This window comes from Anguilla rostrata, chromosome 1 (assembly GCF_018555375.3).
Source record: "Anguilla rostrata isolate EN2019 chromosome 1, ASM1855537v3, whole genome shotgun sequence".
Classification (NCBI taxonomy): domain Eukaryota; kingdom Metazoa; phylum Chordata; class Actinopteri; order Anguilliformes; family Anguillidae; genus Anguilla; species Anguilla rostrata.
The window spans coordinates 53,139,689-53,165,968 of record NC_057933.1 but is presented as its reverse complement, the minus strand read 5'-3'; the positions used below and the strand labels follow the sequence as shown (position 1 = coordinate 53,165,968).

Genomic DNA, 26,280 nt, shown 5'->3' with positions numbered 1-26,280 from the left:
AGAGCCACATTCTGCTGGTTATGGTGATTTCCAGCAAACTAGATCTTAGAAACTAAGTGAGGTGAGTTAACCAGTTGCTTTATCAGTTGCTTTATTTGATTAACAAAATGTTGAATAACAGTGAAATTAAGTTAGCAAATAGTCCACATGCATTTAGATGTTTATGCATTTTTGGAAAGTATTACAGAAAATAGAGAAGAGATATAATATTATATCTATAGTTTCAGTTAATTTTATTTAAATTTTATTTTTTAAATGCTTAATACAAGCATAGGTTTTTAGAGTAATGAACAGCTGCTGGAACACACACATGCACACACACATAGCCCTGCCTGAATGGTACTGCTTGTGTTCTCAGACAGAAACAGCTCATTCCTGTCTGTGCTGTGTTCCTGGGACGTTTCCAGACATATCTGCTTGAGTATGAGCTCTTTACCCCACTGAGGGGATGTTAGTGTCCAGGTCTGCTCTATTGTGTTTACCCTCCCTTCAACTCATTTGTCCTGGCCAGCTGTGTGGCTGAAGACTGTACATACTGCAGCTCCACAAGAGTGCTCATCTAAACTCAACACAGTGTTCACCTCATCTCCACAAGGCTGTTAAGCAAAACCCAACATTAGGTTCACCTCTGCTGCACAGTCTTGTTAACATAAACACATGAAGAAGATTAAAGTAGTCCATGTTTGGGTGTGAATAAAGCAACTGTTGTGGAAAGGCTTAGGGAAGGTGTGGCAAATAGTTTTAATTGCCATCATCAAGTGCCTATAAAATTCACTTCAACTCTATTGTTTAACCCTGCAAACATTTTCATCATGACAGCCCATCTGAAGTAGGCTATAGCTCATTTCTGTGAATTTCATGTTGTGTTATATATAGGCTATATATCGTAAAGATTACCTCTGAGATGTAATTTAATTTTTTATTTTGCTTCAGACTTTTAGCTGATGCAATAATGCCTACGATGATGCCTGAATAAATATGAGCTTTGGGACTTTTTAAAAGCCCTAGTTCCAATAATTTAGACTGTGGGTTGTTTTCATTGAATTCCCACACTACATTAAGTTGTGGGAAAATGGAATTTGGCAAAAAAAAAAAAAACATTAAAAGTGGGGGAATTGTTTGTTCAAATGAAAATAAGCTTGAATTACTCATACTGTATTGACAAAACATTTCCTGATTCTCACTGTCTTTACCGCCTGAACTGTATCTATTAATAACATATAAACACATATAAATTGTATATAAACTTAGGAGGAATCCCTGTAAAAGTTGAATGACTCAGAATCGGAATAACTGTGTGTGCAATTATGTTGTGTCAGTGCTATTTGTTGTGTTTTAGGGAGTGTATTTTTCATTCTTTACCTTTAATTCTTGTAAACTTGCAGTGCAGACCACCCACATTACTATGACTGTTATATACTGTTATATTGCCAGAATCATTCAGTAATCTCCCATCAGGAGACAATGCGTTGACCTGGAGCAGTGACCGGAGTGAGAAGCTCCTGGCTTGAAGCTCCCGAATACACCAGAGTGGAATTTTCTAATAACATTATGTCATACCCAGAGGTTAAACAGTAGTTGTGTTAAATGCCAAAACTGTGGGGATTTAAATTCAAAATAGTCATAATAGAAGTTGACACCCATTCCCAACCCCCCTGGGTATGGCATTACAAAGGAATCTGGGACTTGATGTGTGTCTTATGCAGCTTCAATTTTTGATTCAGATTCAGCCTAGATGTGGTTAATGTTTAGACCTAGTGTAGTAATCAGGCTATGTGTAATTTGTGATTAGGCCTAGTGTAGTAATCAAGCTAAGTGTGCATCATGTTACATTACATTACATTACAGGCATTTAGCAGACGCTCTTATCCAGAGCGACGTACAACAAGTGCATTAGTTCAAGGTGCAGAGGTGCAAAAGAAACACACTAGAGTGAAGCAAAGATCGTAGTGCCAGAAGTGACCACATAGATCAGGACTCCAACCCTGTAGGGTAACCTGTTCAGCAAACAAACAAACAATCCTGCCAAGTAAAAACTAGCACTGAAATTACATTTGCCTAATCAGAATCAGACAAAAACAATCCTGCCAAATAAAAACTAACGTGATCGTATTAGCCTAACTAGGTAACCCTGTTCAGTGTGGAATGGTGCGATGCAAGCTGTAGTTAGAATAGTGTAGTAATCAGGCTAGGAGTGTCCATAGTTAGGCCTGATATGGTTACCAAGCATGGTGCGGTATATGGTTAGTGTAGTATGGTATAATGCGGGTCTTGGTTAGACTAGTGTAGTAATTAGGCTAGGCACAGTATGTTCATGGTTAGGCCTTGTGTGTTAGTCAGGGTAGGTGTGGTTTATGGTTATGCCTATTGTTGTTGTTAGGCATAATGTTGTAGATACTTAGTGTAGTATGGTGTAATGTGGGTCTTGGTTAGGTTAGTGTAGTTGGCTTGGTATGGATTGTGGTTAGGCCTAATGTAGTAATCAAGCTAGTTGTGGTTCATAATTTGGCCGACTAACAGTCCATCAGGCTCAATGTGGTGCTGACCATGCTCTGACTGTAATATCAATGAGCAGTCTGGATGGTGAGATCTGTCTCTCAGGATTGCAACTGGTCAAAATCAAAAGTGACATTGCTTTTTTTTCATGAACAGTGGGCCTCTTGGCCCAGAACTGAACTGCAGCAGGGTGTGGTCAGGCTCTATTTCAAACCTGTAATATAAGCTGTGCCTGAACTCTTCAGTGTCCCTGATGTGAATTAGATCTCTCTATCCTTCTTTCAGTGTTGACCTGGTCCCCCATGCATTTATGTTTGTGAAAATCATGTTAATGACCACGTACACAGGAACTAGTGAGCAAATGTTATTTTTGCCCACAATGATTAATTATTGTTTTTCCTCTACTTGTACTGTAGATCAGACTACTTCACTTGTGTGACTTGAGCCAAGGCTTTGTGAACTCAGGATGTGAGAAAAGAAGGAAAATGGAGAAGGAAAATATCACAGCATCAATGCGTGTACCTCCCGATGGTCCTATACTGCCTATTTTCTTAAGAGAGTGTTTGTCAGGAAGGCAGCAAGCCAGTATGATAACTAAGTTATACTACATGACAATGGAGGCACATGGAATTTGTTAAGAATAAGAATTTTTACAAAGGTGATTGGAGTGGAATATCAGCGTACTTAATACTCATGCCTAGAATTGCTTTATTCCATCAATGTGATGGAATAAAGCACTGAATCTATAAATCTATAGCTTTTAAATTAGACGAGTGAAACACAGTGGACTGTACATCACAGTTGCTTGTGTGATATTAAATGATCCAGAAATGTTGCCTTGCCTTGTCTTTAAAGTGCAGGAGAATGAGTTCAGTCCTGCAAAAATGTGAACCACTGGAAAGAATGAGCAGAATTTGCCCATGTGGTGCAATGCTGTCCCAGACTCACTCATTTTTTTAATGTGGTAATTTATCGTTGCATAATCATCAGATTTAAACAAGAGACTGATGCTTTCAGCGAAATGGCAGCCTCTTTCTTTACAATTCCACACACCGCAGTCCTGCTGTTTTGTTGCCAAAATGTTATGATCTCGTATTCGGTAATTATTGGACTAAAATATTTTGGCTTGGCTGAAACGTATCTGCACACTTGAGGTCTACATCCCCACTGGTTCAATTAGCAGAGTGATTTGAAAAGGGGGACTTTCCTGTATAGTTATGTGAGATTGTGTAACCTGACTCCCAGCCCAGTCTGAGCCTACACAGACAAGAGAGAGAAAGAAGGAGAGAGCTCACAGACAGGAGAGAGAAAGAGGGAGAGAACTCAGACAGGAGAGAGAGAGCTCACAGACAGGAGAGAGAAAGAGAGAGCTCAGACAGGAGAGAGAAAGAGGGAGAGCTCACAGGAGAGAGAACGAAGGAGAGCTCACACAGGAGAGAAAAAGAGCACTTGTAGATAACAGAATAAATAAATTTCATATGTATATTTGTATTGAAAATACAAGGTTATACTGATATATACATCTATATAACAGAATATAATTACTGTATATTTGATGTGCCAGTAAAGTTTCATTTTAATTGAACTGAACTGAGAGAGCTCACACTGAGTGGCCAGGGGGAAAGCTCAAAGAGAAGTGAGAGCAAAAGATTGAACTTTCACAAGGAGAAAGTCTATTATTAATCAGAAGGCTGTCACATGAAAAGGTCCAAAGGCATGTTTGGCCTGCTTGCTTTGGATCCCTCTCGGGTTGAGATGAGAGCAGCTTTCAGAGGTTAGAGAAGGGTTTTTCTGGCTCCGTGAGTTTAGTGGAGAAGGCTGCCGCAATCACCCCAGGCTGCAGTATTTCTCACGCCTGTGGCCCCTCGCATTTGTGGAATAGCGTGCTGTCTTGGGGTGGTTCTCTTTCCGGGGAATCTGAAGAGAGGTGATGTATTGCTCCTGCCTGGTGTCCAAGGAATCAGTCTCGTGCAGGGACTGTGTTTGTCCAGCTGAGAGTGAATTCCACCCGCTCATCCAAACTTCCCTCCCCATCCTATTCTAGCTCAACGCTTTGCTATGTCAGCGAGCGCAGTCCTGATTCAGGTTTAGCAGTTTGATGCAGACTTTTCCATTAGCTTACTTATTTTTAGACATAGCTAGCTGGCTCTACAGGAGCTTGGAGTTTCTCCCTGCTGTGCTGCTTTGAAGTCTTATTGATGTTACCCAATAAAGACGGAGCCACACCCTGGAAACCTGCACTAATTACACTGAAGCAATTCAACCTCAGCCGCAAGCCACTCGGCTCCACTGCCACTCTAACTGCTGGTCTACACTGCCACTCTGAGCTTTGCCCTGAACACTGACTGCTCGCCCATTGCCCCACAGTTATGCCACTGCTATACACTATTAAATTTATAGGGACTGAATGTGTTTAACAGGCAGCTGTGTAGGATTGGTTGAATGGATCTGCTTTAGGTATGTCTGTGTATGCACCAGTGTGCATTAACCTATTAAACAAGGATCCGGATACAAAACAGGAGAAATATGAAAATCCATTAGCGAAGTGCGCATTTGATAGGTTGAGTTTGAGAAAATGTAGGGATGGGAGCATGTGATTGGTTGAATATGAGAATGTGTGGTTGCTGAGGCTGACCAATGGCCGGCTGCAGCAAGAGTTACTCTGTGCATTTCATGCGCGTTGTTCATTAGGTTATTGCATTGAAGTGCAGTTCAGTTGGATTGCAAAACTTGTTTGCATAAGCAAAAGATTTACTGACACTGGAAGGAAAATCAGCATTTTCTAGAATTCCCATCAAATCCCACTGAGAACATATTTTGTTTGGCCCTGTAAACACAAGCCACCCAGTGTCTGATTTATATTTCACATAAGCACTTCAGAAGAAATGCATTATTAAAATTGTAAATAGCTCAATTAGTCAATTTAAGAGCACTACCCAACCCTGTGTCAGCTACATAGGTCGCATGGGAGTCCCATGGTATACAGTCCAAGCATTGGATTTCGAAAAAGGTCAATTTTTTTTTTTCAGAAATTGTGTTTTTCCCACAATGCAAGATGCTATTATTGCCATTGGAGGGTGTGCCAGTAATGATGACATCACCTGTTGGCTGGTTTTGCTGCAGCAGGAAGCTTTTGGGTCAGAGCTGCTCAAGATGTTGCACAGATTGACTGTGCAGTGATGGGCTGGCAAAGTGGGCTAAATGAATAGGATGAGTGAGGGGTCCACATAAAGATGTGTGTCAGGAAATGTGGCCAACATCTGCTCAACATCGGTCCAAGAGACACAATCCCAGTGAGATTCTCTTGTGTTGCTGATTCTTCATGGCTTAATGGCTGATGCAGAGTCAGTTTCACATCCGTCTTTTTTATTTTGTGAAAATAAGGAGTGTTTGTGGGTGGGTGCCTGGAAAGGGGGTAGGTGGGCCTTGTTTTTTTGGGTGTAAAGGGGCCACAGTGGGATGGTTTCTATGGGGCGAGGATTCGAGCCTGTCTACTATGGCCAGGTTATGTAATCAGTAACAACACGAAAGAAATACACTCGCTGTCATCTCCCCCTGAAGCCCAAAACCCAGGAGGTGTGTGTATGTGTGTGTGGCCGGGGGAGATCATAGTCAGATGGCTGCTCATCTTTGTCACAGCCTCATATTAACTCCTCAGTCTGAAAGCTTTCTGAAGTCCACTGTACAGATCTTCAGGAAGAGATGAAATCACGTTGTGAGGTTTTTTTTTCTTCTGTTCTATCACTGCCTCTGGCAATTCTCTGATGGAGAAGATGTACTGTCCCTGACAGCAAAGTTTTCACAATCACCCGCAATGGTAGCTGTTAACCAATTACTCTGAGAAAATGGACACATATTCCTCCAACAGTAATGCTTTTGTAATTTGTTACTGCTAATTAGTAATATGCAGGCAATGGTCTGTACTGTCTCTGGATCAAACCGCTGGGCTTCTGTTGGGTCAGCGTTTTTCTTGGCGGTGGTATTGTTGGGTTATTGGTGGTTTTGCTCTTGGGTATGTTTGAAGAGGTGTTGGATCAGTAGCTGTGAGTGGCTCCCCCTGGGGGTATTTGTGTGGTTTTGGGTCAGTCTGTGTTTGTGTTCTAGCAGTGAACGTACGCAGTCGTGGGCTGGTCTGTATTTGTGTTCTGATGGGTCAATAGGTGTACCGCTCTCTCTCTGTGATGTGTTTTTTTGGGTCAGTAGTTGTGTTTGTGCAGCACAGCAGGATAAAATGTTTTTTTTTTTTACTCCTTCTCTCCTTCGCTTTTTCTAGTTTCTAAATGGAGGAGTAGGCACCCACAGCAGCTCCTCCAGACATTCAGCCATCCGAGATATTCTGACTTGGTTCTGACTGTTCCCTGAGCTCCGGTCCATCCAGACTCCTCATCTGTTCACACACACACACACACACACACAGAGACAAACAGAAACACGCACACAAACACAGACATACACGTGCACACACACATATACACACACTCGTACGCACACATACACACACACTCTCTCTCTCTCTCTCTCTCACACACACACGCACACACACACACACATGCACACACTCATATTTGGGCCCTTTATCTATCCATGGCTAACATCCTAGGGGCCCTAAGCATTGTGGACCTTGGGGGGAGGGGTGTTGGGTGGTTGTCATTGAGGACTTGGGGAGAGGGTTGTTTAATTGATTCAATTGTTGTCCTCTGTCTGACTCTATCCAGTAGCAGGGCCCCTGAAAGCTCTCCCTGCTTATTTGTGGGCCTGCATATATAAATATATACACATGCTGACATGCAAATGCATGTAGACATACCCATGTACACACATAAACACATCAGACATCCACATTAAACCTCTGGGAGCAGCTGTCCAGGTGCTTGTTTTTAACTTGTCCAAAAGTAAAAGTGACTTGTTCAAAATGTGCGCAATATAATTAAAAGACAATAACAACAATAATTTACTGATTTGTTGGGAAGATATGTAATGCACTGTAAATCAGGCCTGGATTAAATACGCACTGAAGTCCTTTCCAATGCTTTAGCTGTTCTTGACTGAGCTTGTCTGATACAGTGGAATAAGACTGACGGAAAAAGTCCAAACCCATCCATCTGGCACTCCAGGCAGGCTCAATCAAACGCTCAAAGTATCTGAAAGGATTTTGGTAGTACTTGAGGTTTGTGGTAGATACAGCAAATAGATGAATCTACAGATTCATGGAAAAAGTCTGTGATCAGGCCATGTTCACATTTAACATTTTGCATTTAAATATGGAGTGTATAGAACAGTTATTATTATTATAATTCCCTTTGTACACTCTAGATCTAAAATAATGTATCATTCATTGAGAGCCGTGGTACCATATGAGAGCTGATTACAATAAAAAAATGACAGAGATTTCTATTTGCCCATTCAGTACAATATAATTCACTTTCCCAGTCACACATTTTATAACGTGTCTCAGACAAGCAGACATGCCTTAATGTCAAGACCTTCACATGCCGACAGATAGGCACGCACACACAAATTCACATGCATACACACGCGCACGCTCACACACTACTGGGACAGGCCTCCCTGTCCATGACCTCTCACCCTCCATCACTGCCCAGTGTCAGAGGTGGTGAGACACTGGGGGGGTCAGATCACAGGAGCCAGTGGTGCTTCAAAGGTGAAGAGAAGATTAATAAGCCTGCATAAAATGCACCAGACTGGGGCTTTTAATCAGTCCTTCAGACATGAAGGCCTCCTTGGGTGAGTGTAAATTATAATGTAGATTTAAAAAAATAAAATGAAATGAGTCACAGTTTAAATTATAATGTAGATTTTTTTTTTTAATAAAATGAAATTAGTCTAAAGGAACCAGTTTTATGAAAAAAACCCCGCTGCGGTTTCTTTAATAACTGTCTCAATTGTCCCAGACATCGCCCTCGTCAGTGAAAGGTCAGGGGTCAGGAATCGGAGGTCAGATTTTGGCCCTGCTTCAGCCTGTGGAGTTCTGTTCATTTGGCCCCTTCACCCCTCTTTCTGTGCTGTGCCTCTGTATTCTGGCCAGGCAGGGTGTGCAAACATTGCATAACCTTACAAGCGAATCCCCATCACGGCTATTGAAAGGCTATGACAAATGTATTCTGCTCGTGGGGTTAGAAGAGTGGTGTAGTTCGAAGGGCAGCCTACCCTCAGCTGGTACGTAAATTTTCCCCTCATGGCTGGGGGTTCGATTCTCGCCATGGCCCCCTCTGTGGTTTGACAAAAGGAGGGAGGACTGTCTAATCTATGTTATTTTAAAAAATAGTGTTCTGGGCACGTTCTGGTCTAAACCACTGTGTGCGTATGTGTGCGTCTTCACAGACCAACGGCTATGAGCTCGGTGCTCAGATTTAAAGCAAATATTGGCTCAAACGCAGTGCGGAGTCTGAACTGTTATTCTCTCCACAGGTACCTCCGGTCTGTTGTATCATAATTGTTTTAGCAATAGATATGTTTTAGGAAGTGCTGTCTTGTATTTTTGCTTTATATTGACTATATGTTATTCGTTTATTTGATTGTTTACTTAGTTTTTTGATTATGTAATTTTCCTCTGTATTTACCTGTGGTTGAGCCTGCCCCAAGCTAAAGTACACTGTGAAAATATGGATATCAATTAGCAGTTGTGAACAAAAGAATCAATGGGTGACACTCGTCACAAGCTTAGGCTGTGCTCAGTAGTCACAGGTTTGAACCTCGTGGAATCTGTTGTAGTGCACCACTGTTGACCGCGTCCTACCAGGGGTAGGGGGGCTTAATTTAGCCAGAGTACCTCAAATTGCCACTACATTAGATTGTCCCATTCACACGCTAGGTGCTCAGAGTCTGTTGCTGAGAATGCTTATTTCTCCAGTCCTCTGTGATTCACTCCTCTCGCTCTGTGGACTGTAGGGGGTTGAACGGTCTCCCAGGTAAGTGCATTAGATGAGTGCGTGCAGTGGTCCTGCTGAGTGGGTTTGGGGGGCACAGCAGTAACTCGAGATGTAGGATTGATGACTCCAAACTGGGGAGAAAGGGGGTGAGAGGAGAAAAATAGTTTTTTTTTTTTGTTAAAGAAGGAAGACTGCATGCTAGAAAGGTCCTGGGGGTGTATGATGACAGGAGCACCCCTTCACCCTGACCATATGAAGAGGGATTTGGTTTCTCTCTGAATTCCTCTGCTCCCCACATGGAAATAAGGTTTTTTTTTCTTTGTTTCATTCCTTTTATCCCCCTTTTTAAAAACCTTTCTCCAATACTTGGAACTCCCAGCGGTATTTGAAGGCCCATCCCATTGCTGGAATGACCTTTGGAAAGCTTTGCTAACTGGAGCCCTTCCTTTCTTGAGAGCTGCTTTGACCAATTATGAATCATCCCATAGGGCTCCCTGCTACAGTCAGCCTTATTTCAGCCTTTGTGCAGGTGGACATGTCACCTGACCGGTCCTGAAACTACTGCATATAATGCCACTGGATTATGTCACTGTGCACTGCAGGTAGTGAGATACACAAAAGTACTTTCCCAGTCATGACTCAAAAGATTCTCAGTGTCTTAACGTTGTGGTTAGTGTGTCTACTAAACACTACATCTTCCCAAGGTGGTTGTTAACGTGTGAATCGATATGGAAATTGTTTGACTCCACCCCCCCCAGTCTCCTCTACTTCATATCAGAATAAGTGAAGTTGTTGAATCATAACACATCTTTCCAGAGCGCTGTAACCCAGTCACCTGCAGCTGGTCTAATTCCTGCTGATTCCAAAATAAGTCTCTGATAGCGTGCGATGCATCAGGAGTCAGATTCCAGTGCATGTGATTCTGTGCTCAGCACATTTAGGTAGTTTTTTCTATTTTTCTTTATGTTTACATTTACAAATGCTTTGTTCCAGCTCCTGAAGGGGTCTGGAGCTTCTGTGAATCCGTCTTCCAACCGACTGACCCACACCACCATTTTTTACGACAATAATAAAATAGGATTGTTTTATTAGCGCTGCACATATGGAAATGATAACTCTCCTGCATTATTACCAGATGTTGTTTCTTGGGTGACAGCCCCCCCCCCCTCCTCCCCCCACACTCCAGGGTCCCCCACACTGTCCAGGTTTGTCCTGGGCTCACATGGAATGGCTGACATAACTTATTCTCAAATCCTGTAGATTTGTCTCAGGGAATCAGACTGATATAATTTATCCATCATAATTCAGATTGAAAGAAGGAAAAATATCAAGGTAAAATTATTTGCAGATGGGAGAAGACAGTCAAGGAGGTCAAATCTAATCAAATTCATTTTATAAATATTTGTCACAATACACTTTACAATGGTTCCTGGCCACAAAATCAAGCCTTGGGCGACAGGCAAGGGAAATATCCATAGGTGGGACAGATAAGAAGAAACCTTGGGAGGAACCAGACATAAGAGGGGGAGCCCATCCTTCTCTAGCCAGAGAATTGATGCAGGATTGATTGTAATCCAATAACACAACCATTTTGATTCTCAGTGTTCTTCCGCGTCCTGATCTCTTTTAGTAGCTTTAACTGTGGATCATTATAAAGAATTTCCACGGTAAAATGGGGTTTAAAGATTGTCTTCTGTCTATCTGTGTGTCTGTCTTTTGCAGAGGGCTGTTTATCACAATCCATGACCGCTCCCACATCTCCACTCTGCTGCAGAGCTGGCCGGAGAAGGATGTACGGGTGAGTTGGCCAGAGCAGCACTATTTACGCTTTCTCTTCCTGCTTCTCACACACACGCACACACCCACACACACACACACACACACAAAACAAAAGAAACACACATAACATATGCAAAGTACTGTGCCATCTAGGAGTGCAGACCTGCAAGTATGCTCTAACATCAGATACATGGATTATATCTGAAAGCTAAATTAAATCTTTTGGCTGATGAGTCTTATCTATTCATATTTCATGTGATTGACAAGTTAAAACTGTGCATGACTGGTGTAGTATGACTGACACATTTATGAAAGTGAGTGACAAGTGACAAAATTATTTTGACTGTGGTATGATGTGTGGTTTGATTGACAGGCTGTGGTGGTGACAGACGGGGAGCGGATTCTTGGTCTCGGGGACCTGGGTTGTTATGGTATGGGCATTCCAGTGGGCAAGCTGGCACTGTACACGGCCTGTGGAGGAGTGTCACCCCAACAGTGCCTGCCAGTCATGCTGGATGTGGGCACCGATAACCAGGTAATCACAAAGCAACAACTGACTGCCAGGCATTCACAGATCTTTACTAGACACCAGTCATATTCACAGAGCAACACCAGGAAACCATGTAATCACAGAACACCAAACAAGCAGGCATTGACAGATCCAAACCAGACAATCAGGCATATTCACTGAATAGCACCAGGCAACCAGGCAATCACAGAACAACATCAGGCAACCAGGCATTCATAGATCCATACTGGACCACCAGGCATTCACAGATCCATACCAGACAACCAGGCATTCACAGGTACATGTAGTACCAGAAATCCAGGCAACCACACAATCACAGACAGATCTTATATCCAGGTAATTACAAAACAAAATGTGAAAACCAAATAAATATAGACACACATTAACCAGACAAACTAAGAAACATGTCAAACTAGGTAAGCACAGACATGTCCAACAGTGAGGTCACCACAAAGACATGTCTAACTAGGTAAATATTGGCACATCCAGCAATTTAGTGAACAGAATCACACCCATAAACCAGGTAATTACTGAACCACAACCATTTTTTAAAAAATCTATGCACAAGTCTTAAATGAATTATTATGCTGGCTGAAGCTTCACTGTTTTTACTTGCCTTTCCTTTCACCACATTTTAATCAGTGATTCTCATCCTCTGTACTTATCAGGGTTTGACATTCATGTGCACTTATGCAAACTGATAAGTCAGTCTGGAGTTAGTTCAACCACATGAATCTTTAATAGGCGTCATGAAGCAGAATAATGTTGACTCAGGTTGTGCTAGGAGCCAGCTAACCTGAAACAAACCTCAACCTGAAACAAACCTCAAGAGCTCGAGGGTGCTTTGCAAAATACCTCCTAGATTAATCTAGACACACAGTGTTGAGGTATTATAAAGGACCAGGTGAAAACTATTAAAGTGTACTGTAGAAGGCATTGTCTCCGCTCTGTAGAGAGCACTGTTATAGTGCTAAAGCATCTACTGTAACACAGTGGACCCTGTATGTTGGTGAAAATGTGTCTCTCTCAATGTGTGTCTGCAGTGTAAAGCTTTTATAGGCCCTATAACTCCAGTTTATTTGGCTCCAAAAAAGGCTTTGATGGGGAGTTCCATGTCTGGATTTGTGTCCTCAAATTTGTCCGTCAACTTTACTGAGCTAGAGTGGGAAGGGCGGGTGACCCTTATCCTCCTCCTCCGGGCTTATTACAGGGACATCAGCTGTTTCACAACCTGTAATAAAACTGCATGAAGTTTTTTCAAATAAAAACCACCATTTATTCTTAATGATATAGATCATTAAGACAGTCCCCTTGCATCACCTCTGGGGCTAGCCTCTCTAGCTCAGACCCCTGCATGCTCTTACAGGCTACTGTGCTGATAAGCTACTGAATCAAAAATGAATGTTGGGGACTGGTCAATACATAAAATGTGAAAGCCCTGTCCCTCTGTAGCAGTGCTTTACAGAACCGACAATAAGCACAAAATAGAAGATACAAGGCAACAGAGCAAAACAGGAAATCTGTACCCCAATCACAACAATGTGTCACTATGGAAACAGGAGAGCAGAAAAAGCTCACAGAAATTCTCCCTTGATTGCTTTAGTCTCTTATCTGCTAACATAATTCTCTGAGAAGTCATTGAGATTTATAAGATTTACATTTTGGAATGGGTTGTTGCAAGTATTTGTTTTTACTGTACCGTCAAAGACATGACAGATCTAGTAACTTCTGCATCCATTTTGTCCTGTACCTCCAGCTGTTCTTTCCCACATCAGAGCAAAGCTGTTCCCCTGCTCTGGATTCAGAGGACTTGGGAGGGGGCTGTGCGTGATTATTGCACTGTGCCTGTTATTAGGGGATCATTCCACAGATCCATTGTAAACGTAGACGTTTCTCCGTTTCTCATCAGTGGTGAGGGGTTGGGCGTGGGGGCGGTCTGAAAAGGAGCTCTGCAGTAATACCTGTGGGTTTAAGAACAGACAGAGATGGGATCAGTGCTTGATCTTGGTGTTTCTGTAGTGCAAAACAAGATAAAAAGGGAATTATTCTTTGCTTGGGATGAGTGATCCTTATGGCATTTTGGGATGTGGCGTCTCTGGGGAGCAGCAGCTGCAGGAGCTGTGTCATCCCCTTTGTAAATTGTCACTAATCCCACAGGTGATATCAAAGCTCCAGCCAACACTCTGAATGCTCCTCTGTCTCTCACAATACTGTATTTACCCAGAGGAAACCTGAAGTAAACCTTCAGTAACCCTTGAACTAACCTCCTCCGAGACAGGCAGATATCTTACTGTACATGGCATCACAGCTCCCACACGTGCTCGGTGAAAGGCCAGTCCAGTGTAAACATGGCATCCCTCCTTTCATTCCCCTGTTTTCTCCCTCAGTAAACAGTGTCTGTTGTGTTTATGTTTTCCCTCTGAGTCTGCACTCTCTTTGTGAGCAACCCGCAGACAACTAGGAAATCCCTGGGACTTGTGGTCTTTCGCTCATGAATGCAGAAAATGTTATGAAATAGACTGCCGGATTGACAATTTTGTGTGTCAGTATAGCTAAACAGCTTTCTTATACTGACCAGTCTGTGTGATATCAACCAAATGTTATGTGAAGTGACCCGATTCACCACCCGTCAGATCCATTGTTCTTTAATCGACTAGTATGTGCTAGTTAATTAAAGAACAATAGGTTTGACTGACTATGTAAATAATTAGAATGTCTTCAGTCTGGAGCACATTGCGTCTTTGAACTCTGAGAGCTGGAGAGAGAAGGGATCCTATCCAAGTGTGATTTTTTTTAAGGATTGCATGCATTCCTCTGGGGTGAAAGTTGGGACTTTCAAGGGAGATGGCCAGTCTCCCAATTGTTCTGAGTGATGAATTATGCAGGATTATCAACTCTTCCTCAACACAGTTTCTGTCAGCTGTTCCACAACTCATCCAGAAACCAGTTGGCTGCTGTGCATCTTGAAGATAAAACCTTGGGGCTGTCCCCCCAGCTCAGGCTGATGCCCGGTGGATGCTCCGCAGCTCAAACAGAAACATGTTTCCGGAGTGAAATCTGTGGGCAGCTCCATAGCTGAGAGAGGGACCTGTCGGCTGTTCCTCTCATGGGAGGGACCTGTTGGTTCCTTTGTTGTGTCAGGGACCCTGGGCAGTTAAGGACTCCCTTCTTGATGAGGCGTGACGGCGTTCTGGATCATTTCGCTCCGATTTGTTCCTTGGCGTCCTCTGCAACGCTGGGCTCGGGGGGGGGGGGGGCGGCTGCTGGCCTTTGGGGAGGAATTCCTTTCCCCAGATTAGACTCTGCGGCGCTCCTTTTAAAGACACGCCTGGAGGGCACCGAGTGGAAAAACTCGTCGTCGGCAAACACAACAAAGTCCGCTCACCCTGTCCGTGCTCCTATCTGCCGTGGTTTTGCTCCGCACATCAAAGCCAGGACAGAACAAACAGCGGCCCGGGAGGCGGACAGGGCTGTGCGCGTACGGGGAGGTCAGGCAGCCACGCACAAGGGTCTCAAATATTATGATTTCACCTCCGCCGCGCAGCCATCAAGGACAACATGTGAAAATAAACCACCAACGCTGACTTCTCTTCAGCAGAAATGCCAGCTTGGGGTTTTGATAGGCCAGTACTACTTTCCGCTTCGGTCTCCACTCCAGAGCGCATAGCAACACAATCGATCTTTTCTTCAGCCCTGTCTCTGTCTCCTGCTTAGGGACATACCTTTGAAAACAAGCAGGTCTGGAAAATTGTAAGACAAATAAACTGTTCAATGAAACCAGAGATAAAATGACTCCCAGAGACCCAAAATGGTGTTTGCAGTATGTGTATGGTGTGGAGATCTAGGCTCTCAGAAGGTGGGGTGTGTCCTCATCCTCCTCCTCGGAAGAGGAAATCGTCCCTGCCCAGCAATCTCGTGTGTCCATCCTGTTCCGTGTCCCCATGGGAACAGTTTCACTTCGCCCTTCACCCAGGGGGTGTGTCCCCCATTTCCAGCCAAACACAGTTGTCAGTAGCCTCAAAAAATATGCACAAGCGCCTCAGTAAATGTAGTGAGAGACATACTGCCATTGTTCTGGCAAACTGCTGAATGTCCAGTTGGAGCGTGCCTGTAATGGGTGTTTAGGGCTCATTTAGGATAAATGGACACATGGCTTACATTATGGGAGCCTGTTGGTACGGGGTTAGGGCAGCTGACTCCTCGGGGGAGGGGGAAAGTGGAGACATGACGTGCCCTCACAAATTAACCATGCTTCCTATTTTTGGTCAGCATCAGGTCCTCATGTAATATCTATAAAGACTCAAATTTCATTTTCATTATTTAACCCATAATGAGAAAAACATTTTTCCTGAAACTACTATTCTGGAATTTTCCGGATTAAATAGGAGCTGGCTCAATCACAATATGACAAAAAATGTCAGATGAATTACTGGATTGATCAAATGCAAATGACCAGATTTTTTGCATTTATTTTTCCATACACCTAATGTTTTCTACGGTGCTTTCACCTAATGTGTAATGCCCAGTCACATTCACATATTGCTCATTGCTGCAACCATCTCCATAATTTTTCAAGAGCCTTGGAAGTGTCTCCTTGCAATCTCCACTGCACCCTGTCCCCTGTCCTATGCTATACCTGTGTCTCACCTGTGTTTCATTTATGTCTCACCTGTTTTACTTATGCCTCACCTGTGTTTCACCTGTATCTATCCTGTGTCTATCCATTATCGCTCCTCTTAGTGTTTAGTGGTCACTCCCCACTCTGCATAAGAGTGGGGTATCAGTGGTGTAACAGCGAAGTATGTGAGTGAGCATGACACATCCTGGGTCTTTCTCACACTGCACATCACAGGGTCAATCTACAGGACAGTAGACCAGGAAATGGCTCTTAGTGCTACAGCTTTTACCGTTGCAGAAACTAGCTTCTTTTCCTATCTCTCTGCTGCTCCAGGAGCTCCTGAAGGACCCGCTGTACATCGGACTCCGCCACAAAAGACTACGGGGCCAGGCCTATGATGACCTGCTAGATGAGTTCATGAAGGCTGTGACTGACAGGTAAGGTTTCAAAGAAAGGCTGAAACCTGTACCCCTCTACCCCCAGCTAAGGAATTGATTTCACTGAAGCTGTGATGTCATTTTGTGCACATTCCACACATATAGAGAAACAGCTGTGCTTATGAGAGGTTGGGCGATGGGGACATTAAGGGTATATTACATCAAACGGACATATCTTGATTCCAAGGCTTGCAAGGACCTGATCAGCCAATGTAATGGAGTAGTTAAAGTTGAAATTGAAATTAACTTAACAAGGCCTCTTTTTCCAAGTTTAGTCAGAGTACAATTCCAAAACCCTTAACCAAATTGAGATGCATATCAATGATATGTACTTTGGGGTTGGAGTTGAGGAGCTCTAGGACGAGGTGAGGCAGAGTGGGAGGAGCTCTGGGATAAGGTGAGGCAGAGTGGGAGGAGCTCTGGGACAAGGTGAGGCAGAGTGGGAGGAGCTCTTGGACAAGGTGAGGCAGAGTGGGAGGAGCTCTGGGACAAGGTGAGGCAGAGTGGGAGGAGCTCTGGGAAAAGGTGAGGGAGAGTGGGAGGAGCTCTGGGAAAAGGTGAGGGAGAGTGGGAGGAGCTCTGGACAAGGTGAGGCAGAGTGGGAGGAGCTCTTGGACAAGGTGAGAGAGGAGGAGCTCTGGACAAGGTGAGCAGAGTGGGAGGAGCTCTGAGACAAGGTGAGTCAGAGTGGGAGGAGCTCTGGGAAAAGGTGAGGCAGAGTGGGAGGAGCTCTGGGAAAAGGTGAGGCAAAGTGGGAGGAGCTCTGGGAAAAGGTGAGGCAGAGTGGGAGGAGCTCTGGGAAAAGGTGAGGCAGAGTGGGAGGTCTTTGGACCTTTCTCCTGAGCTGGCCGGATGAGGTATGTGAGGGCCTCCAGTCCCTGCAGGGCTGCGTCTCCTTTGTTTGAGCTGCCAGCTGGAGTGAATGGAGCCCTGCAGTCACCCTTGCGTCAGACGGATGGGATTCATGACGGCGTTTCTCTGTGTGCTCATATTTCTGCTTCTGCATGCTTGGGGTGTGGGGCCAATGCAACCCCCTTTGCGGGCTGTGTGCAGTCTGAGTATTGACTTCAGCAGTCTGGGCAGAGACAGAGTCAGTGACCACAACGGTTCCCTCTGAAGAGAGCTGCCAGCGTATATTTGAGATATATGAGATAAATGCAGGCTTTTAGATAAATACAGGCTTCATCACTCCCCTTCTTGCTCTCTTTTCCTTCCTCTCTCCTTCCCTCCCATTTCCCTCCCAGTTCCACTCTCCCTCTCTCACTCTGTCATTATCTGTCGCTCACTTTTTTCTCTTTCTCTCTTTTCTGCCCTCTTTCCCTCCCTCTCTGGTTTGGGGGTCTAGCTCTGTGTCATTGTCTGCTGATCTGAGTTTGACTGGTTCTGAACGGTGTCTCTGGGTCGCATGGACACAGCACACATGGATATATTTAAAGCGCGACACAGTGCTCAGAAACCAAGTGCGAGCTTCTCTTCGGGTTGGCAGTGGAACCCCCAACTTTTTAATAACAGGGTAGCAACAGAACCACTGGGGATGTTGACGTTTTTCCCCAAAAAGAATGCAATTGATGGAAAAATGAATGATTATAGGGAGTTGGAGAATGAATGAATGATTATAATCTTGGAGTTTTTTATTAAATTTCTTTCATTAGGAGAATTTACCGGGGCATACACATTTGCGTTCTGAAAGAGTGGCAGATTCCGTGAGACTGCGGAAAGCGAGGTCTTTCACCAACTTAGATTAAGACCTGCAGGTTGCTAATCCTTTCAACGATTATATCATGCGGGGAAACTATGGATATTTTTGTCCTGCCTCAATAAAGAATTTGAGTCTTTATGACGGCATCCAGCAGGAACTCTAGATGAGACAAAATCATACGTACATGGAGATTCCCCAAACCACGGATTTTTATTAAAAACGACACAGGGAAATTCACGTAGAGCAGATTGTGATTAGGTGCCCAGACAGAGTGTCCTTTTAAAATGTTTTACCAGGAAAGGCAGAATTAAGACTCTCTCTGAGGCTTTTGAGTCTTTGGCAGCTGTTTCCGCCACCCAACAGAAGCTGCACCAAACTAAAAGAAACAGCAGTTTTCAGATGCTAAACAGAGAGCGTTTTATGGCCCAGTGAATTCTAAAAGTGCCTGCTCGCTCTCATGTGTGCATGTGTGTATGAATGGGGAAGCTGGGCTTCAGGGAGATTTTGTTTTCAGCAGCGGGGGGCGATGGGGTCTTATTTGCCTTTATTTCGTTCCCCCGGACTATTCTCATTTTAAGTGGGATGAAAGGTCCCTGTGCAGAATTCTTAACTGGAGCTCCCGCTCCTCTGCGGCGGACTGGGTGAATGACCAGCCGTCACCGTGGTGACAGAGGGGCGGGGAGACTGACAACGCGGGGAAATGCAGATTGTGTTTCCACAAATGAATGTCGAGGATGGATTTGTGATGAAGTTTGGTGAAAGGCTTTCCTCCACTGAAGAAATCTCAGCAGACCTTTAATAAAATGGAGAGAGAGAGAGCGAGGGGGGAGGGTGAAAGAATGAGAGAGTGAGAGAGTGACTGACTGACTGAGTGCTTAAGTGAATGAGTGAGTGAAAGGGAGGGATATTGGCCCCTTTTTTAAACAGACAGAACAGGTCTACTGTTTGGTCTCCGAGATGAACAGAGGGGCCAAATGAGAACCAACCCTGATGTGTTATATTTCAGTATTTAGCTGAAGCTTGGATTCCAAGCGATTTACACAGATTACTTTTTATAACATATGGTCCATTTATGCTACTGTATATTTGCCGTAGCAATTCTGGTTAAGTACCTTGCTTAAGGGCACTATGGCAGCACCCCAGGCACCCTTTGAGTTACAGGCCCAGTTCCCTAACATACTGCACTGCTGTGTGCGTGTGTGTGTGTGTGTGTGTGTGTGTGTTTGTGTGTGTACAAACTGGTGTACAAATGGTGTGTACCAATGGGTGTACAAATTGGCATGTGCTTATATATGCATGTGTATATGTGCCTGTGTCTGTGTGTATATGTGTTTGTGTACTTATATGTTTTTGGGTAAACGTATCCGTGTGTGTATGCATATGTCGGATGGCTTCGGACGGCAGCGTCTGGACAAAGACAGAGAGAGTCACGGGCCAGAGGCCTAAATGTCTGGGCCTCTGGAATGTGTGCAGGAGAATGGAATACTTTCATGCCTTCCTTGGCCTTTCTCTCTCTCTGGAAAGAAGAGGAGACTTCCAGAGACTTTACAGCAGTTCATGTTAAGTTTGGCTTTCTATGGAGAGCACATGGGAGGCCGCCTCTGCGTTGGCCAGGATGGACTTACCATCCTTTACTGGGGCCCTTAGCCTACCCAGCATTCCATGCGCTGCAGTCGCACCGTGCTCTTTGAACGATCTTCCACATGCTTCTTTGCTGGAACCATGAGCCTCAGCGGCATGTTAAAAACACATTCTGCGCACAGTTCAAACGACCTGGCAGCTTGAAAACCCCCATTGCTCCTGTCAAAAAGTTTCTGTTTGGCAAATGATTTTTCTGCAATAAGAATGTGATCTCATTCACACAAGTGGTAAATCAGGAAGTAATAAAACTGTGGCTACAGACAAAAGAAACCCCTGTATTACTCTGGAAGAAAAGAATAGCTTAAAGATTGACTGCGCAACCTTTGGCCATTACCTCTGCAGTGTCACGTTGCCTGCTTTCAGTATGTCATTGTCACTGCAGTCTCTGCAGTCTCTTTCTCCTTTGTTGTGGTTTGTCATTGTGTCTGCAGTCATGGGTCTGTTGTAATATGTCATTGTGTCTGCAGTCATTAGTCTGTTGTAGTGTGTCATTGTGTCTGCAGCCATGGGTCTGTAATGTATCATTGTGTCTGTAGTCATGGGTCTGTAATGTGTCATTGCTCTCACAGTGGAGTTGGGAGTCACCCAGACTATGCTGTACCAGTGAGGTCATCCTCTGTCCTGCAGTTAGCTGCTTTCACCCCTACATCAGCACCAGTAGCCTGCCATGTTGTGGCAGGTTCTGAATATTTTTTATGGATATCGTTCCCATCCAATATCATTTCTAAGTGAAAAGATGTTTGTTTTATTGGTGGGACTGGCTAGTGGCAACCATTCATCGCTATGCACATGGCTTGCACTGTGGTGTGCTGTCTGTTGCATCACTGTGGTACATCCAAAGGCTGGAGCAGTGGAACCAACCAGCTTGTCCTGGCTGTGCAGCCATGTTACACTGGTGCTGGAGAAACCAGGCTGAGCCAGACTGGCACGGGACTGCACCTGTGGTTTGAGAGTGTGGGCAAAGGAGCCCACTGGATTCTATTGTCTCCATTGATCTCACCCCCCAATGTCGTGTCCTGTCCCGTCCTGTTCGTTTGGCCCAGAAAACAGGGCCTCTGAGCCCCTGGGGTCTGGCCCTTTTGTCTGCCCGTTTTACAGCGGGCCAAATGGGGCATTGTGGGACAGTGGCATTCAGACGGGGCGTCAGTGAAAGACAACAAGCTTAGGGGAGGACAGGGAACGAGGCACACAAAGAACAAAGGCCTCTGTTGCAGCTTTTTGCCCCCCCACCCTCCCCCTCAGACCAAAATCTGCAGGGAGTCACCCATCCTGAGATCTGAAGCCAGAACAGACTCTGAGATGTGGGAGATGGGGTGGGAGGGAGAGAGACAGATGGAGTGAGAGGAAAAAGAAGCTGAGAGAGAAGACAGAGAGTGTATGGTTTGAGTTGTTGGACAGTCTCTGAGACCCGGAAGAGAGAGGGATGGAAGGGGAGGGAAAGAATGAAGGAGAGAGAGTGACAGACAAAAGGAAACCGGAGGTAGAAAATAGAGATGTTGGACTTATTTACTCTCTCTTTTTCTGCAGTTATCCTTCAGAAAGTGTGGCATGTAGTCTTTAATGCACCACACCTTTAAATAGCACTAAAAGGGATATTGCTATTGTTGTATTCCAGATTTGACTAAGTGACTTCTTGTTCTGTATTTCTTTCTCCCTGATTGTTTGGGCTTTGGCAGTGTGTATCTACCATATGTTATGACAACAAAGCACTTGAATTTAACTCAATTGTTGGAGAGTCTGCAGCTATGGACAGACATTCTTGGAAGAGTCTTGGAAGAGAGACAGGGCGAAAGGGAGAGACTAAAGGAGAGACAGATGTAGGGTGAGATGGGGATATAGAGTTAGAAATGAGAGAAATGGACAGGAAGAGTAAATGAAGGAGTGTTGAATTCTTTCAAAAATACTTTGGCGAGTGCACCTGTCTGGGATGTTGTAATTCATTAAAGCTTTGATGATTTCATCAATAAAATTAGAGAGTAAGGATACAGGGCAGACTCACTCACCAGTATATGTTAGGAATGAAAGCTTATATAAATAGTTAAATGGCAAAATAAGGCCACGCTTTACACCGAAGTTGCACGCTTTGTTGGAGAACATTTATCATGAAGACCAGCGAGTGGGAGGTTCAGCCATGATGGACTCCATGGAGTGGTTGACGGTGCGGGGGTCTGCTCCTCGTTCCTGGCGCAGTCGTAAAAGGGGCCCGTTATCGAGTCTGAGAGGAGGCTGAGAGGAGAGAGCGTTCTGAGCCCCCTCCTCCTACAGATCCTTCTTCTGCTCTGCCTCACAGCTCTGGAATTCTCTCCCCCTCACTGTCAGAGGTCCTCCCAATATCAGTGCTTTCAGATCGCTTCAGTGCTGTTTTTTAATCAGCAAAGCAGTGTGTTTTATTACCTCTCATTTTTTCACTAGGATGCTTATTATCATGTTTGCTATCTTTCACAACTATGGTGATTTTTAAAAATCTCTTTGTATGTCTGTGTTTTGAATTTGTGTATACATAAAGCACTTAGAGTCTGAAAAAGGTGCTGTGCATGAAATATATTGAGCTGTAAAGCTGGCACTGGTTTCTTTTAGTAATTCTCTAATATTTTTGTATGGGTTTAGCTGCAGGCAAACAGACTGACAGACTGCTGTTGATCTGTCAGGTGATGAGTGAAGTAGCAGGTATGATTGACGGTTTATACATTGCTGAGAATAGAATGTTTTCTTTCAAGGAAGTCATTATTTTAGCCAGTTGAACAGTTGTGTAATGAGGGAGGACCCAATGGTGATAGGTTCATTTGGCTTGCATTAGACTTGAAGGGTGTTGTATCTGTGTGCGTATACATGTGTGTGTGTGTTTGTTTGTGTGATGTGTGTGTGTGCGCGTGTGTGCGTTCGTGTGTGTGTTTATGTGATGTGTGTGTGTGTGCGCGTGTTTGTGTGTTTGTACTTGTGTGTCTGTATAGTGCATGAGTGAGACTGTGTGTATGTACTATATGTGAATGTAATTATAGAGATCATTCACTGGTGCCTCTCCTCACTCTGATTAAGGTGTCAGTTACAGACAGGCTGGGGGCCCCTTTGAGAGCCTTCAGACAAAAGGTGTTTTCCTCTGGAGCCTCCTCCTCTTTCTCTCAATGCCTGCGAGTGATCATCTGTTTTAGATGTTTCAGTGTTGAGGCGTAGAGAACACAAAAACCCTCCACACTTTATACAAACAAGCGCACGGCGGACCGTCGTGTGCTGCCGGCCATCTTCATTAATATCTCCCTGTCAGGTGTATTTATCCACTGAGGAACAGAACAAACGGCAGCGGCAGCCACTGCAGAAATAAATCAGTGTTTTATTTTGGGGATGTGTGTAAATCCTTGCCACAGATTACAGATTACAGGCATTTCTGCCCCCCTCCATTTACTGTTGGCACTGTAATTTATCCCAGAGCCTCAGAGTTCCTACAGACATCTCAAGGTGATCATTCTCTGTGTGACCTGTGCTTTCTGTGCGGCATCACACTGGAAAAGTGTTAGGTGTAGGTACAGTGTGGCATTGTGCTAACAGAAGAATACTGTGTTCACAGTGAGGTGTTGAGCTGGAAAATTACATGGAATTTCACAGGGAAAATATTACCTATAGTTACGTTTAATTCTTTTAGCAGACCTTCTTATACAGAGCACCTCATAGCACAAGAGAATATGTATGCATCCACCAGATTAATAGGAGCTACAGTATGAGTAGTTACAATGTTGACTCACACTGGGAAAACATTACCCTTAGCTACAATGTGTAATTTAACCAAGATAATTCTATGTAGGGCTGCAGTGAGGCATTGGACTGGATCAACATTATCTGTAGTGGAAAAAGTCTCCTCTATTTTGCCAGAGGACTGCAAAGCTGATGCAAGCAGACTGTAGGCACTGTAGAGCCTTAGAATTCCCTGCTACCCAAACTTCCCCCTCACTGGCTGATTTATTGGGTTATTGATTATGTATCATCCCCTGTTTCAGATTTAGTCACCCTGATACTCTCTTGGGCACTTTTGATTTGAAAGCTGGTCAAAACTTTATCAAACCTCATTGCCCCATCTGGAAAATCCAGAATAATATGACTCATCACTGTTCATTCCTCTCTTAGCTTCTCATTCCTCACTTCTCACTTCACTCTGGTCTCCTCATTGCTCGGTCTTTACTTCTCTCTAAGTCTTTACTCCTCCCTATTCACTCTTTTCTCCCAATTGCTCACTCAATTCCATTTAATTCAAAGAGCTTTATTGTCCTGAAAATGTTTCAATATTTTCAGGACAATCTTTACTCCACATTATTCACTCTGTACTCTTCACTCCTTACTGCTTGAGCCTCACCGCTTGCCTCTTGGTTCACTACGAGTATATTGCTCCTTTCAGTAGTAAAAGAGCGCCCTCTTCATGTGAAAGGCAGCACCACACCTAAGTTCCCTCCTCCCCTACCGTCTCCTATCTGACAGGTACTAGCCGATGTAGTCTTGTCTTATTCACATGTATTAACTAGAATGGAGCTCTGGTGTCCATATGTACTCTCTGGTGAATTGCTGTTTTAGTATTGTCTAATGTAGTTCTGTGTAATCCACAGATATGGGATGGACTGTCTGATCCAGTTTGAAGACTTTGCCAACACCAATGCCTTCCGTCTGCTCAACAAGTATCGCAACATTTACTGCACCTTCAATGATGACATTCAAGGTACCAAGAATATCATTTTCAGGGCCCACCAGCACACACAAACCCAGAGCAGACACATACTCTAATGTAAATCAGCACTCTCACTCACACACATATACTCATGTATGTTCTTACACACATACACATACACATGCATGCCCACATGGCAGAGGACCAAATGGCCAAAATGTCTTTACTGGAGTTCATGATTCCATTGACCTTAACAAGAGCCCCAGGAGCAGTAAATTAAAACAACCCCATAATCCAATAAGATGCACTGCCATACTTCACATTTTTAAGTATGACATCCTTTTTAGCTAAAGCATCCTTTTTCTGACGGCAAACCCATTGCTGCTGTGCATGGCCAAAAAAACTTATTTTGGCCTCATCTGGGCATAACAACAGGGTCCCACTGAAGTTCTACTTCTGTTTAGCAAACTTCAGATGCTTATTTTTATTGATTGCTGTTGCAACCCTAACAGACAGCCTATTGACAAATCCAAATCTGATAGTAGATTTGGAAACTTTGTGTCCCTACAGTCCAGGCAAGTTCTGTAGATGTCCCACTGTGATCCTGGGATTTTTCCAGGCTGGTTTACCACTGGTCCGATGGTCTTTAACTTTTTAACTACTGGATTCACAGTGAAAAGTGGTATCTTTAGTTATTTGTGCATTTGCCTGTAAACATTTGCCTGACTTGGACATCCAAGTGGACTGGGGCTGTTTTTAATGGTTTGGCCCCTTAGCTCCAGTGAAGGCAAATATTAATGCAATGACATTTTAGACGATTCTTTGCTCCCAAAATTTGTGGCAACAATTAGTGGATGGCCAATTCCCGTTTCAGCATGACAATGCCACACAGTGATGTCCATATAGAGATGGTTTTGTCATGATCAGTGTGGAAGAACTTTGAGTGGCCTGCACAGAGCCCTGACCTCAACCCCATCCAACACCTTTGGGATCAATAGGAAAGCCAAATGTGAGCCAGGCCTAATCGCCCAATCAGTGCCTGACCTCACTAATGCTCTTCTGGCTGGAAGCAAATTCCTGCAGCAATGCTCCAACATTTAGTATAAAGCCTTCCCAGAAAAGTGGAGGTTGTTAAAGCAGCAAAGGGTGGACCAACTCTATAGATGTTGAATGTAAGGTGTCCACATACTTTTGACCATGTAGTGTATATTGTTTATTTTGTACAGCCTGCCTTGCTTGTCTTTATCAAGGATGTGAATAACTTTGGTGGGCACTGTATTGACACACACGTACACACACACACACACACACACTGCCATATTCTCATGTGCATGCACACACTTACATGCAGCACACACACATACACGGTTCTGGTCCAGTGGAAAACAGCAGTAATGTGGAGTGCCGTTCTACTTAAATTTGACCACAGCATCAGTCACACGATGTCTATAGGCCCATTAGGTTGTCCTTTTAAAATAAAAACCAACATTCCACAGGAATTAGTCCTAATCACAGTGGTCAGCGATTTGAAGGGTAATTTAAA

At 44.1% G+C, this 26,280-nt stretch overlaps 1 protein-coding gene across 2 annotated transcripts in view; it reads left to right on the top strand.

The window, feature by feature from the left end:
* The window catches only part of me1 (malic enzyme 1, NADP(+)-dependent, cytosolic), a 65,528-nt gene that overhangs the window by 32,984 nt on the left and 6,264 nt on the right, over positions 1 to 26,280 (top strand). Inside the window, exons 4-7 of one of the 2 annotated variants that reach the window (XM_064342358.1) lie at positions 11,109 to 11,184; positions 11,539 to 11,700; positions 16,646 to 16,749; positions 24,679 to 24,788. In XM_064342358.1, coding sequence (XP_064198428.1) covers positions 11,109 to 11,184; positions 11,539 to 11,700; positions 16,646 to 16,749; positions 24,679 to 24,788 — 452 coding nt within the window. The remainder of the gene's footprint in view (positions 1 to 11,108; positions 11,185 to 11,538; positions 11,701 to 16,645; positions 16,750 to 24,678; positions 24,789 to 26,280) is intronic. The other variant, XM_064342364.1, reaches the window with a different exon arrangement.